The sequence below is a fragment of the Mustela erminea genome, chromosome 9, assembly GCF_009829155.1.
Source record: "Mustela erminea isolate mMusErm1 chromosome 9, mMusErm1.Pri, whole genome shotgun sequence".
In the NCBI taxonomy this organism is placed as follows: domain Eukaryota; kingdom Metazoa; phylum Chordata; class Mammalia; order Carnivora; family Mustelidae; genus Mustela; species Mustela erminea.
The window spans coordinates 63,515,753-63,530,610 of record NC_045622.1 but is presented as its reverse complement, the minus strand read 5'-3'; the positions used below and the strand labels follow the sequence as shown (position 1 = coordinate 63,530,610).

Below are 14,858 nucleotides of genomic sequence, written 5' to 3'. Positions count from 1 at the left end.
CATTTGCATGCTGTGTTATCATACAAATTCCTAACAGTGGACTTACTGGTCAGAGAGGGTGTGTATTATATATTTTTATAGGTTATTGTTAATTTACCTTCCCACAGAAAGCAAGCAAATGAGAAAACCTGTTTGCCCACACCCTCACCAAATTTTTTATTACCAAATTTAAATTTATGTCCATCTGTTAAGTGAAGATTGGCATCTCATTGTTTTGATTTGGGTTTTGTTAATTTTGTGAAGTTTGACATACATTTATTTATTTATTTATTTATTTTACAAAGTGATACTCCATTTTCCTATTGAAAAAATTTTATTCTTAGGTATCAACTATATCCAAGTTAAAAAACCACGAACTTGTTCTTTGGAACATTATAAAAGAAAGAGTTCTGGCTATTTACAAAAAGTAGAAATGATGGCCAGAAGCTAAAGATCTAGAATGTCCATGTGTCAGCTGTATTCAAGTAAGAAAAAACCAAAAAACAAGAAAACAAACAAAAAACCCACAAGCTTATTCTTAGGAACATTATAAAATAGAGTTCTGGCTATTTACAAAAAGTAGAAATGATGGCCAGAAGCTAAAGACCTAGGATGTTTCCTTTTAGCTTTGTCATTTTAAAAAAAAAACCAATTTATTTATTTATTTGACAAAAGAGAGAGAGCAAGAGAGAGAGAGCACAAGCAGTGGGGAAAGGCAGAGGGGGAGGAAGAAGCAGGCTCTCCACTGAGCAGGGAGCCCAGACGGGACTCATTTCCAGGACTCCGGGATCATGACCTGACAGACACTTAACCAGCTGAACCACCCAGGCGTCCCTAGCTTTGCCAACTTTATGTTTCATACTACTCACATCAGCTCATAAATATAATTCATTTATACTCATTAAATACTTATTGTTTATAAAATTATGATAGTCACAGTCCTTGACAGGCAAAGTATGTTAGATAGGGACATATGTTTAGGTCTCCAATTTTGGTCTCCACCTAATACTAAGGTATTAAGTCAAATCTTCGTTTTTTGCCAGTGCTTCTCCATGAGTGTTCATTTTTCCATTTTTCAAAATAAAACAGTCTCAAATCTCTGTTAGTTAACCAAGTAGAAATTTAGTAACCAGAAGGTTGGTGTTCTACTTCCGAAAGCCTCAGATTATTGACCTGTTACTGTTGCCATCTTGCCATTTACTACTTCACAGTTGATGAGTTCAGTATCTGACCCCTTATTATGGCCAATAAAGGGAATTCATAGGTTAGTGTCCTGATAGTGAAATGACATACACTTTACAGTGTCTGCCCTAAGAATTCTGTCCATTTTTGTTGGTTCATTTGGAATTTCTGTTGAACCTAGAAGGATCATGACACATAGCCCTGGCCTACTTACTCATTGGTCGGTCCAAGTGTTCGATACAATTCCTCCTCCAGCTGCTAGCAAGAAGTGGGTAGTCTAGTAATTATTGACTAGACTTTAGATGCCAGGGAAAGTCTGGAATTGAGATCACCATTTGTGCTGTTTGATATCCCACATGAATGTAGGACAGAAAGAGTTAAAGATTTCCAAGTAGTTGGGTGTTTCTGGGGGCATAATGTCCTATTCTGAAAGCTTTCTCTTCTTTACTGTCTCTTTGGAGTGAGAAATAGGGTCATTTCTTTGAGTACAAAGGCACTCTACTATGGGCATATAGAGGATCAAGCTCTTATGTGTATTACGAGCATTTGAAAGATTGCTAGAGATGCAGATTCAAGATAATATGGGGGGGGCGCCTGGGTGGCTCAGTGGGTTAAGCCGCTGCCTTCGGCTCAGGTCATGATCTCAGGGTCCTGGGATCGAGTCCCACATTGGGCTCTCCGCTCAGCAGAGAGCCTGCTTCCTCCTCTCTCTCTCTCTGCCTGCCTCTCTGCCTACTTGTGATCTCTCTCTGTCAAATAAATAAAATAAAAAATCTTTAAAAAAAAAAAAAAAAAAAGATAATATGGGGAATCCTTGCCTTTGTATAGTAGCACAGGACCATAAAAATAACAATGCAGTTTGAAACAGCAACAGGATCTTAATAATCACTGGGGGAAATTACAATTGTTCCATGCCCTTTAAAATTTTTTGTTAAATAGAAAAAACTAACTGTTGGTTATAATACTTAGAAAATGAAAGAAAAGAAAAACTGATTTTTCTTAGTGCATTGTAATTTTAAACATTAGAAATATTAAGAACTAAAGTGTCTCATTTTTTTTTTTATAAAAACTTAACAAAATTAGTTTAAACAGTGCTTACCTTCTTCTCCTTGTCCTATAACTTATACAGAGAGGAGCATCTTTTTTTAAACTTTAGTGAGTTCTAATACTATTCTCCAAGTTTGGCTACCTTCCAGCATTTTATCCTTTGTGCTTTCAATGTCATGAATTATCTCTGAAAATTTTTAAAATATCACCTTCTTTGAGGGCATCACTTTCTCCAGGGTGCCTCTCTCCTTTCTGCACACCACTCTTCCTCTCATTTACGTTCATGAGTTTGCCTGCAACAACTTCCTTTGGTTGCATATCTAGGTTCTCAAACAGTGGCAGCAGCAGAGTTTCCAAGGTCAGCTACTTCTTCTGTTACTCCCTTGACCTTTGATTCAGATTTCACTTCCAGCACGACCACTTTCATTTATTTGCTGCACTTTCATCTTAGCTGACAGATTCTGGGGAGGCAAGGAGGCAACACAACTGCATACTTTGCTGCCTGTGTGTGAAGTGAGTAGCAGATGCCAGGTGGCCTGTCACCAACTGACTGTGAAAGAAGTGACATGATTCGTCACTGATCACATTGCACATCTGTAATTTATATGGTGACTGTGGCTTGAAGAGCTGGCAGTGAAGTTTGAACTTTATGTAATCATTGTTAGTATACTGCAGTGACTGAAATTCGGACTGTGTTGTTGGGGGACTGAGATTATTTAACTAAGTCATGATGGTTGAAATTCATGCATATCAGGACTGTGCAAAGCAAGGACCACCTAAACAAATGGGCTATCACAGGGTACTAATGGGATAGCATTTCTGTAGTAGTTATAATTTTGTTGGGTATGTGGGTATGTGGGTTGTTCATTCTTTTTATGGGCTTTTTGAAAGTGACTTACCGAATAGAATGTTTAATTTGCTATTTATGCCAGGATGGGCTAAATTATGCTATGGTAACAAATGACCCCCAAATCTCAGTGGTCTTGATGCCTCCCTTTGCAGATTAGCTAGGATGAGGGGAGGAGACTTTATTTTACTTTGTCTTCACTCAGGGACCCAGGCTGAGGGAGGCTCCATCTCTATGTTCCTATAGTTACTAAGGTAGGAATAGGGAACATGATAAATTGCATGTTGTCTCTTATGGTTTCCACCCCAAATTATATATACTATTTCCAATAACATTTCACTGGCCAAAACAAGTCACGTAGTCATATCCTAAAAGACATGGAGAAGCAGAATTCTACAACATGCCTAGCAGAAAGGAATGTTAGGTGAGTATCATTAGTGACTAGTACGGTATCCAAAGAGTTACCTTATAGAAGGTTTATCAGGGAAAGGCAACGGAGGACTGGAAATAAAGGCATAGACAATATCAGATTGTCTGTCTGCTAGTGAAAGAATCAAGTGGAGGCAGAGTTTTGTGTACTTGCATTCCAGGAGCCTAGATATTGTGAGTACATGAAAATTAGGGTCAAAGGTCAGGATGAAACCGGAAAGTTGTAATAGAGTCCAGATGGATCCTAGGGATCAAGCAAGACTATTGGCAGAGCCCTGGAGGTTAGAACTCTCAGAAGGAAGATCAAAGACTCTACCATTCTAGACAATTCCAACTCTTTAGTGGTCTGAGACTCCATCTATACTTCCTCTGAGTTTAAGTTGACAACATTTTTTAAAGTTCCAGGACGCTTGACAGAGTTGACTCTAAAATTGAGCCTTGGAGGAAACGTAGGCTATGGGTTAGCAGAAGGCATGGTGAGGGTGTTCTGGGAGCAAACGGGTCGAGGATGCTATGGGTTGAATATAACCAAAAGCTGGATGCTATGAAAGTGGTAATATAGAATTTCTTATAACAAGATGAAATAGAAGAACCACGAGGAATTAACTGCATAATGATCCTCAGTTATTACCATTCTATACTTAGTGCGTGTCTATGTCTTTAATCACAAATATATTAAAGTCTACAGACCCTCGATGGTGTACTCACATGTCTGCCCTTAAAGTGCTCTGTTTCATAGTGTTCTGGGTCACTGATGCTTAACGCTTCAATCCACCCACATACCAGATTAACATAACACTTCATAGCTGTGCCCACAGTCCACACCTGAACTTCCCATTTTAATCTAAATGCGATCCAAACGTGTCTAAACTTTCTCTACTATAGTAGTCTGAGTGAGGAACAGAAATATTTAAAGCCTACCAACTCTAGCAGGAGCCATTTGAGACTGTGTTCATGTATTTCTTGGCATTAAGTGGAATATTATATTTGAGAAAAATACTATTAATATAAAACAGTCAATTTTGGTATGGTGTGGTCACATTGAAGATTAAAGCGGTGTGCTGAATTAGTTATAATCATGACCACTTTATATTTAAATCTTCCAGTCCACTAAAAAGCTTTCAAATCAAACGCCTATGTTCTTGGACACAGTGTTTAAGTACTTAATGAGTTTAGCTTTCCTACCTGGAGATTTTGATATTCTTTAAGTTTGCCCTTAGTGTTGGGCCCACTAGACAGACAGGAGGCAACATTTTTCATTCTTTCTGCTTCCCTGTTGGTTTTCTAAGAATTGGATTCCAGGGAATTTCCATGTTTAGTGTCCGTTGCACGAGCATGTTACATTGTTCCTTCAAACCTGAATATTTCCCCCAACCCTAACTTGTTGCATGTGATCTCAATCAAGAGGCATGAGCTGTGTCAGCAAAGGGAATGCTCCAAAGGGCAGCAGAAGTTTCACTATTTATTCAGCATTATAGTTTGTATAATGTATTACCAGAAGATGTAAAAAATTTTTCAGTTTTCTAAACTGTTTCTAATGCCAAAAATTCATTGTTAATGTTAGGGCAATACGCTTTCTTCAGCAAGACCAACCAATGTGTTAGAAATGATGAAGGAGTGGAAAAATAACCCAGAAAGTGATGAGGAAGACACGACAGATCAAAAGGACAACTGGTCCGTTCAAGAAAAGCTGAAAGGTTACCAACGCCGCAGCCCCAGAGGAAACGCCCAGGATATCAGTAGCACCTCAGATGAAGAGGAGGAGAAACAGGTAGGAGGAACCAAGAAAACAAGTAGGAAGAACAATTGTTCCATTTCTCAAAACTTTAAAATACTCTCACAACACTGGAGCAGTTTTTGCAATGCTGTCTTTTGTTGTTGTTAGTTTGTGAGGAAGGACTTACAGAACAAAGCAAAGTTCTCTCTTCCCTTCAGACTATCATGATTTAGCACAGTAGCCCATGTGTTTATTTTAAGGTCTGTGATTATATAGGGCAGGGGTCTGCAGACTTTTTCCATAAAGGAACAGAGGAGATATTTTAGCCTTGTGGCTAAACTTCTTTCAGCCCTGTGTCACAACTTCTCAACTCAGATGTCATAGGATGAAAATAGGCATAGACAGCAAATGAATGAGCATAGCCATGTGCCAATAAAACTTTATTTACAAAAACAGATGGTGTGTGATATTTGGCCCATGGGTCAAAATTAATAATATTTGTGCTTTACCAGGCTCTACAATTTGGAATGGATTTATGTATTACCTAGAAAAAGATTTATTACATTATGCAGTTATTTGTTTCCAATTTTATGACAACTAAAACTGTTCACATGAGTTTATCATTTTGCCTTATTAGATCCAAATAGAGCTTTATTCTTTCTGGTGAATAAAATTTAGTAATACTTTATAAATTTATTTTTATGTATAAAATATTTTATGTATATAAATATTTATGTATAAAGTATTAGTAATATTTTTATTAATTCCAGATAGTATTCTACTAACTAGATATGCCAATAATTTACCCAAATCCTTTTTTCTTTTGTTTCTGTGTTTATGGAAAATGCTTCTGTGACCTTGTTCTCTTTCTTATCTTGAAATCTAGTGAATGTATTTGAGTTCTTTTTTAATAATTGAGTGTCCCTCTGGTGGGGACTATGTTTACCTCACGGCAGCCCCGACCCCGTGAGGAGCTGTTACTTTCTGGCATTCTGGTGTAGCGTGGGCAGAGTACCGCTCAGGCCTCAGAAGGCTGGTTCTGAGCTGCTCCCAGGAGGGTGCATCGCTGGCCTGTCCCTCCCATGCTAACAAGGCCATCAGAAACCTGCAGAAAGAGACTTGCTAGAGTGATCTACTGGTTGGTTTCTACTCACCGGTTGAGAACTTCTTCATCTACTCAATCACAAATGTCTAGATAATAAGTTTAACATTTAATGACTCTGATATTTTGAAATAATCATATCTTTATCATAGTATAAACATGAGTATGTTGCATTCCCTTCATCTTCTCTGGTCTGTTAACAACTACTGAAATGCTTGGCAGCCGTGTGTATTTTATATTGTTGAAAATAATACCCTAAAAACCCATGTTCGCATTCCTTATTAAATACTGTTTGAAGATTTTTCTATTAGCAGACTTGGCATTTTATGCATACATATTCAGATGCGCACACACACACACACACACCCCTTCTTACACATATGCACATGCACCGTATACATATATGCAGTTGATGCTTGAATAACATGGTGCGGTTGGGACACTGACCCCCATACAGTTGAAAATTTTCATATAACTTTTGACACCCCCCAAACTTAACTACTAATAGCCTACCGTTGACTGAAACCTTTCCAGTAACATTAGTAGCTGATTAACACATATTTTGTATATGTGTTATGTACTGTATTCCTACAACAAAGTAGGCTAGAAAAAAGAAAATGTTATTAAGAAAACCGTAAGGAAAAGACATTTATAGTACTGTGCTGTGCTTAGCCAAAAAGATCCATGTATGACTGGACCCACACAGTTCAAACCCCTGTTGTTCAAGGGTCAAGTGTACATATGCTCACACTCAGATGTGTGTATTATACATATATACACATGTGCATTTACATATACATATGTATAGACAAACACAAATACTTACACATACACCACATACGACCACATTATCTTGTATTTTGTAGTCTTGGATTTTATCTGTGTTTGTTACTGAATCTGACATAAAATACCCTTGTGAACCAAATATTTGGTTGGTTGTCTTCCATCACCTTCTCCATGGCTCTGTCACACACCTCCCCTCCCTTCCCATTGCTTGCAAGTCACAGAGTGATGCGAATTGCTATGCTATTCTCAGCTACTACTTCCAACTAAGGAACAGAAGCATTGGAATTTGAGGTGCTTATGGGTGCTAGAACTATAACCAGTGGTATAAATTTTATACCAGGTAGGTTGAAATTTTAAGAACATAGATTTCTACTCACCAGCAGGAAGAATTTTTCTACAGTCAGAGCTCACTTGCAATAAAATGGGCTGGACCATGGATAGTGAACCCCATCTACCAGTTCGCGCAAGTGTCCATGCAGACTCTAGAAAGCTACTTGTCATAACTGCTATAGCAGGAATTCCTGCAAGCTGGGTAGGAGTTTGTCCTGGATGTCCTCTAAGGAACTTTCCCACACTTGGGCTTTGGCTGTGATGTCTTGGAAGAAATACATTACCTTGTGTGGTAGTTTTTCTGAAAAGTGTTACCCCTTAAAAGAAAGACTTCTTATACATTTAACATATTAAGTTCTTTCACGGGTTTTTATAAGTATGTTACTTTGTTAATTATATTGAAGCTGAGCTTGTGCTAAGAAATTACTTCTTTTCTTTCAAATCTTCATTAACAATAGTAAATATGGAGTATAAAGTTCTTAAGTGATAAATGAAAATAGAACTTGCCATTTACCCTTGAGTCCACGCAGGATTCATATTGTAATGAATATTCTTAAGAGTGAAATTTAAATTTTATTAAAATTATTCTTTGAATATTAAAATATTTCCCATGAGGAAAATTTTGTTTGTAAAAATTAAATTATATGAATGATTTAATGTGATAATATAAATTATTTATACCTACTAAATTAAGGAAATTCTTTTTCCATTAAAATTTTTAAAATTTGGCTTTAAGTGGAAATCTACCAGCAATTCCTGTTTTCCATTGTATCATTGTTCTCTCTTCTGAAGAATCTCATAAACCCATTTAGAGCTCTGATTTTTTTTTTTTTAAAGCCAGGGTAATCATGCTTTTTAGCTAAGTGGCAGAGCTCTTGGAAGACTAGCAGAGAAAGTGAGGATTTGTTATAAATCAAACACTTGAACTGCGCATTTTCATCTGTCACACCTTTTCTTAATTCCAAATGCTGTGGTCATAATGGAAAAATAGAGTCTACCTCTCCTCATTGTTCATGCTTGGACTAAGATATCACACTACACTCTTCCAGACTTGTCTTCCAATAGTTGGCATTTGGCCGTGTGCTTTTTTATTTTTTCTTTTTATTGTGAAATTTTAGCCTAATTTAGGTGTGTTCTTTAAGGATAGAATCTTTAAGGATAGAAATGCTCCCTTGTGTATATCTTGTGTCTTATAGGCTGAGTACATCTAAGTAGTGTTTTATGTCCTTAGTAACCCTCTAAATTCCCCACAGTGGGTTCTTAACCTGTTCTATCAAGTAGACCCAAGACTTCAACTCCTAAAACAGCATTTACTCATCTTCAAATGAGATGCTTGGCAGACCATTGCTTATTTCAAGAACATGCCTTTTAACATTGTGTCCTTAGTGATTTCTTATAAGTAGTACAATACTTTCATTATTTATTAAGCTCAGAAAACAACTGAGAAATAAATGTCTGGTAATTAAAATGCACTTCCACATAACCATGGAGAGAGGGACTAAAAATTCCAGATGTATATTTACATTATGGAATTCTTGCTTCATAAAAGAGATACTTTATCATTGTTAAATTATTTATCAAATACAGTCTTGAATGTACTTATTTAGTGAAAATAGAAAATCTTCTGATCGTTTCCTTTTGTGATCATTTTTCTCCACTGAAAACATGGCCTTTACAGTGTCACAGGAAATGGTACATGAAGCAGATACTTTCGTATAGAAAGTAGAAATTCAAGGTTGCTTAGAAACTTTGAAAAGTTATTTTGATCAATGAAATGTATTCATGTAGCAGTTCTTCAAAGACAAGAAACGTTTGAATTTAAATAACATTGAAATTAAACAGTTGAACTGTGGTATGTTGATACATTTCTATGAGAAAGAGTTAGGTTTTCTTGGTATTTTCGTTGAGTAGGATAAAAATTTTCTTCTCTTGACAAATTAAACCTTAGCTTTCTGAGCCCATGTGAATCATGTGCAAATTTGGTGGTGCTTCCACAACTTTGGCATACTTTTGTAGTCCAATATTGAAACCTTGCAATCTGGCATGCACTTAAAATATAATGGTTAAAAGCACACGCTCCAGATCCAGGCTGCATGTATTCAAATCCTGGCTTCACTGCTTATAAACTTTATGACCTTGTACAAACCTCTTGGCCTCCTGTTCCTCATCTGTAAAATGGGAATAATTATGGTATCAACCAGGGATTAAGTGAAATAATGCATGTGACACTCTTGACATGGTAAGCACTTTGTAATGTTAGCCTTTATTGCTTCTATTATTATATTGCTAACGAACTTGCACAGAATATTACAAAAATTGCACGTTTTTTCCCCTGCCAGTGTCAAGACTCCATTGGGTATATCTCCTTTTGGGTATGAACAAACCAAGAAATATCATTTTCAAAGGTGATGAGGTGATGCTTCCAACCTCATTTGCCCTCTGACTTTTTTGAGGTCCCTAGCATATTGTGATAGATAAGATAATTTTTCCCAATTATTTAACCCCTCTCTGTAAGGGATTTGTACATTCACAACCTTTGCCATGTGACATCGCGGTTCTCCCTACTAGAGTAAACAAAGGGTATTTTCTGATCCCACTAATGTTGGTTTTAACTAGATGACTTGCTTTGGCTGATAGAATGTTAAAAGGTAAGATATGAGTAGCATTCATGTGATTTAGTTTGCTCTCTTGTATTTCTGCTACCTGCTTTGAGAAGAATATGCCTGTGGGGAGCCACAGTTCCTGAAATTATGAAGATTTGTGGAACAGACCTCAATCCAGGACAAAACCTGAACTCTGGTCTAGCCAACCCCTACAGCTACTGAGCCTTTTATAGTCATTTGTTATGTAGTTGTACAGAAAGGAATTAACATAGCAGACCTAAGCTGGTCACCTTGGAAAGGCCTGCTTACAAGGTTGGCCCTTGGGTGGCTTCTGAGAACTTGAATTTGGTTGCTATCATTTTCTGATTAAGAATGACCCATTCTTCCAAAACTGTGCAGACAATACTGTTTATGCTGCAACCTGCTTTTCTTCTGGGGGTCCAGGATTTTGGTAGGTGCTGGGCAGAGACTACCAACAAGACCAGCTCCCAATAAAAACCCAGGGTTCCATCTCTTAAGACCTTCTGTGGTTGGCAACATTTGACATGTGTGGTCACAGCTCATTGCTGGGGTAATTAAGTACATTCCATGTGACTCTTGAGAAAGGACCCTTGGAAGCTTGAGCCTGGTTTCTGCTGGACTTCACCTTAAGTGCCTTTTACCTTTGCTAACTGCCAGTCTGTAATAAATTGTAGCAGTGAGTACAATTATGTGCTGAGTCCTTTGAATCCTCCTAGTGAATCATGAACCTGGGGGTGACTTGGGGGACCTCCCAAGCACTGTAAGGTAACTGCAGCAATAGATGACTAATACAGGTACAAATAATTGGATTAACATGAATCCTGACATGTTATTTTTGACCCATGCTTTTTATAATGCCATTTGCTAGTTTGGATTCATAGGATTTTGTCCCTACTATTCCCACTAGAACCTTCTATGTAGGCTTAGTTTGCACCACAAGCTTAGCCAGGCTTCCACAGCTGAAGGGAAGTATTAGTGAATCCTTTCAAATCATTTTCCTCCTCTCCCAAGCCTGAATTTTGCTCAGCTCCCCTTAGGGACTATAGCTGTTAGGCTATGCTATGTATCTTTTCCCTATGGAGAACCAACCCATTGGGTTGAGTTATAACAAATATTGCTTTAATTCCACCGATATTAATTTGGGTCTATTCATCTCTTATCCTGCATTTAGGCTATAACTGTCACATGTATTATGTATTGTAGCTACATAATTACAAACCCCACAAAACAATGTTTTAATTTTTGCTTTAAATAGCCATATATATTTCCAAGAAATTAAGAGGACATTTTGTCTGTTATATATACCAAGGTATTTACCATTTCTGATGTTCTTTTTTCTTTTCTGAAATCCAGTTTTCCATCTGGTATCATTTCTCTTCAGTTTGATTCAGTCTCCATTTCTCTTTTAAATCTACCTGGTGAATATTTAATTTTAGGTATTCTAAAATTTCCATTTGATCCTGTTTTATTATTTCTATTTCTCTTCAGAGATTTCTTGTATTCCTAAAAGAATATTTTCCTTTATATTACTGGTAATAGTTATGATGACTGCTAATTGTTTGCTAATTCCAACATCTGGGTCACCTCAGGATCTGTCTCTATTAATTATTATTTCTGTTGAGTAGTTTGGGATTGTATCTCAGACACTGGAAATGTTATGTTGTGCTGACTCTGGATTTGACTGTGTTCCTCCAAAGAGCATTGATGTTTCTGTTTTGTCAGGGAAGTAGTTGGTTGGGTACAAATTGCAAATTGTTTCTTAGTCAGCAGTTCAAATCTTAGGTCAGTTCATTTCTCTTTCTCTGGGCAGAATTTAGGGTGCCCCTCTCTGGCTATTTCCTTTAAGGGATTCCCTCATTACTTTCTCGTGTCTGTGGTTGCTCTGAATTCAGTCCTCTAATTCTTTAAACTAGAGAGAGAAGATTTTAAGTGTCCAAGGTTTGGAGAGTGGTGCTGAGGAACACATTGCCATTGAAGAAGCAACATTTGATATATAACAGAAATAATGGAAGCCAGAAGACAATGGAGTCACATTGTTAAAGTGCTAAGTAGAAAATGAAACAAAACTAAAAAAAACCTGCCAACTTGGAATTCTATATCTCGTAATAATTTTCTTCAAAAATAAAGATAGAATAAAAAATATTTTCAAGTATGTAAAAGATGAGAGAATATGTTACCAGCATGTCTTAATTATAAGAAATACTAAAAGAAAATTCTCCAGGTTAAAAAAAAAGTGATCCCAGATGGAAATCCTGACTACAGGAAGGTATGAAGGGCAACAGCAAGGGTAAATATGTGAATAAATGTAAAATAATATTGACTTCTTGAAATAATAGCAATAATAATGAATCTAAGCTTTCATCTCAAAAAGCTAAGAAGAGAATAGCAAATTAAAGCACCCTTCACACAAGAGGATATTGTGAATGATTTAGTCCCAATAAATTAGAATATTTATACAAAATGGTCAGATTTATTTAAAAAAATCAAAGCAGATATATAAAAATACAAAAACTGAATAATTTTATATTTACTTCAAAAATTGAATCTCTAATTTTAAAACTTCCAGTAAAGAAAATTTCAGTCTCAAATTTCTTCACTGGCTAATTCCTTTAAGTATTTGCAGATGAAAAAGCTTGTTACACAAATTCCTGAGACTATTTCCCAACTCATTTATAAAGGAAGTATAACTTTAACACCAAAATATGACAGGGATATTATAAGAAAAGAAAATTGTTAGCCAATATCTCTCATAAATAGATATAAAAATAGATATAGATTTTGTCAAATAGATATAGATTTATAGATATCTCTCGTAAATAGATATAAAAATCCCAAACTCAGTATTAGCAAACTGAATCCAGAAATATACAAAAAAGAGACAGCACATTCTTGATCAAGTATACAGGTATACACATATTCCAGGGATGTCTATTTGGATTAACATACAAAAATCAACCAATATAATTCACCCCATTAATAAGTAAAGGAGAAAAACCATATGGAAAAAAAAATTTGATGAAATTCAACACTCAAACATGAGTAGTAAACTAGGAACAGATGGTAACTTCTTTTAAATATTAAGGGATTTTTTTTAATTTTAAAAATCTCTAAAGCTAATATCATTCTTCTTTTTTAAAGATTTATTCATTTATCTGAGGGAGAGAGAGGGAAAGAGAAAGTGGGGGTGGGGACAGAGAGAGAATTTTCAAGCAGACTCCCTGCTGAGTGAGTGAGGAGACTGATGTGGGGCTCAGTCTCATGACCCATGATATCATGACCTGAGCCAACATCAAGATTCAGATGCTCAATCAACTGAACCACACAGACACCCCAAAACTATTTTCATTCCTAATGGTGACATATTGAACACTTTCCTACTGAAGGTAGGTGAAAGGCAAAGATGCCCCTTTGTACTTCTCTTTAATATTGTACTAGAGATCTTAGCCTAGGCAACAAGACACATAAAAGAAAATTATATAGCTGGAAAAGAAAAATAAAGCTATCTCTATTTGCAGATGACATGACTGTGCACCAAAAAAAAAATCCCCTGGAATCTACAAAATGTGAATTAAACAGTTTTCAGTGTGTAAGATCTATATACAAAAATAAAATATATTTTCACATACTAGCAATGAATAATTAGAAAACAGAATGTTAAAATACCATTTAAGGCATCACAAAATGTTGGGCACCTGGGTGGCTCAGCAGGTTAGGCCTCTGCCTTTGGCTCAGGTCATGATCTCAGGGTCCTGAGATCGAGCCCCGCATCGGGCTCTCTCTTCAGCAAGAGCTTGCTTCCCCCTCTCTCTCTGCCTGCCTCTCTGCCTACTTGTGTGATCTCTCTCTGTTAAATAAATAAGTAAAATCTTTAAAAAAAAATAAAACATCACAAAATGTAAAATACTTAGTCTTAACTCTTACAAATTATATGTAAAATGTTTATGTCAAATCTGACAACACAGTGAAATTGAAGAAGACTGAAATATTTTGAAAGAAATACCATATTTATGGACTGGAAGCTTTGATACTGTTAAGAGGTCAGTTCTCCCCAAACTGACTTATAACTTTAAAGCAATCCCAATTGAAATCGAGAGCTTTGCTTTTCTGTTAGAAATTGACAAGATGCTTCTAAAATTTGTTTGGAAATACATAAGACCTAGAATACCCAAAAATCACTCAAAAGAACAAAGTTGGAGAACTTACATGATGTGATTTCAGCACTTACAATATAGCTACGGTAATTAATACAATGTGGTATTGTATTGAGGAAACAAAATACAATCTAGAATTGGCCCCCACTTAGGCAGTTAGTTGATTTTTTTTTAAAGATTTTATTTATTTATTTGACAGAGAGAGATCACAAGTAGGCAGAGAGGCAGGCAGAGTGAGAGGGGAGAAGCAGGATCCCTGCTGAGCAGAAAGCCCGATGTGGGGCTCGATCCCAGGACCCTGGGATCATGACCTGAGCAGAAGGCAGAGGCTTTACCCCACTGAGCCACCCAGGCGCCCCAGTCAGTTGATTTTTGACAGAGATTTCAAAGCCATTCAATAGGGAGAAAGATAGGGTTTTTTACCCAATAAATAGTGCTGAACTAATAAGATATCTATATGCAGAAAAAGGAACTTTGACCCCCCCCGAGCTTACACTGTACACAAAAATTAGTTTGAAATGGTAGTAGACCTAAATCTAAAAGCTAAACTGTAATGCTCATAGGAGAAAACTTAGGAGAATATCTTCCAACCAGTGAGTAGTCGAAGATTTCTTAGAATACCAGGCAACATGCTAAAAAGTTCTTCAAAGTACATGCATTTTCT

The 14,858-nt window shown here is 36.5% G+C and overlaps 1 protein-coding gene across 9 annotated transcripts in view; it reads left to right on the top strand.

Moving 5' to 3' along the window:
• STK33 (serine/threonine kinase 33) overlaps positions 1-14,858 on the top strand; it is a 154,300-nt gene that overhangs the window by 132,823 nt on the left and 6,619 nt on the right. For all 9 annotated transcript variants that reach the window (XM_032359061.1, XM_032359063.1, XM_032359058.1 and 6 more), the window contains one exon: positions 5,049-5,255. In XM_032359061.1, coding sequence (XP_032214952.1) covers positions 5,049-5,255 — 207 coding nt within the window. The remainder of the gene's footprint in view (positions 1-5,048; positions 5,256-14,858) is intronic.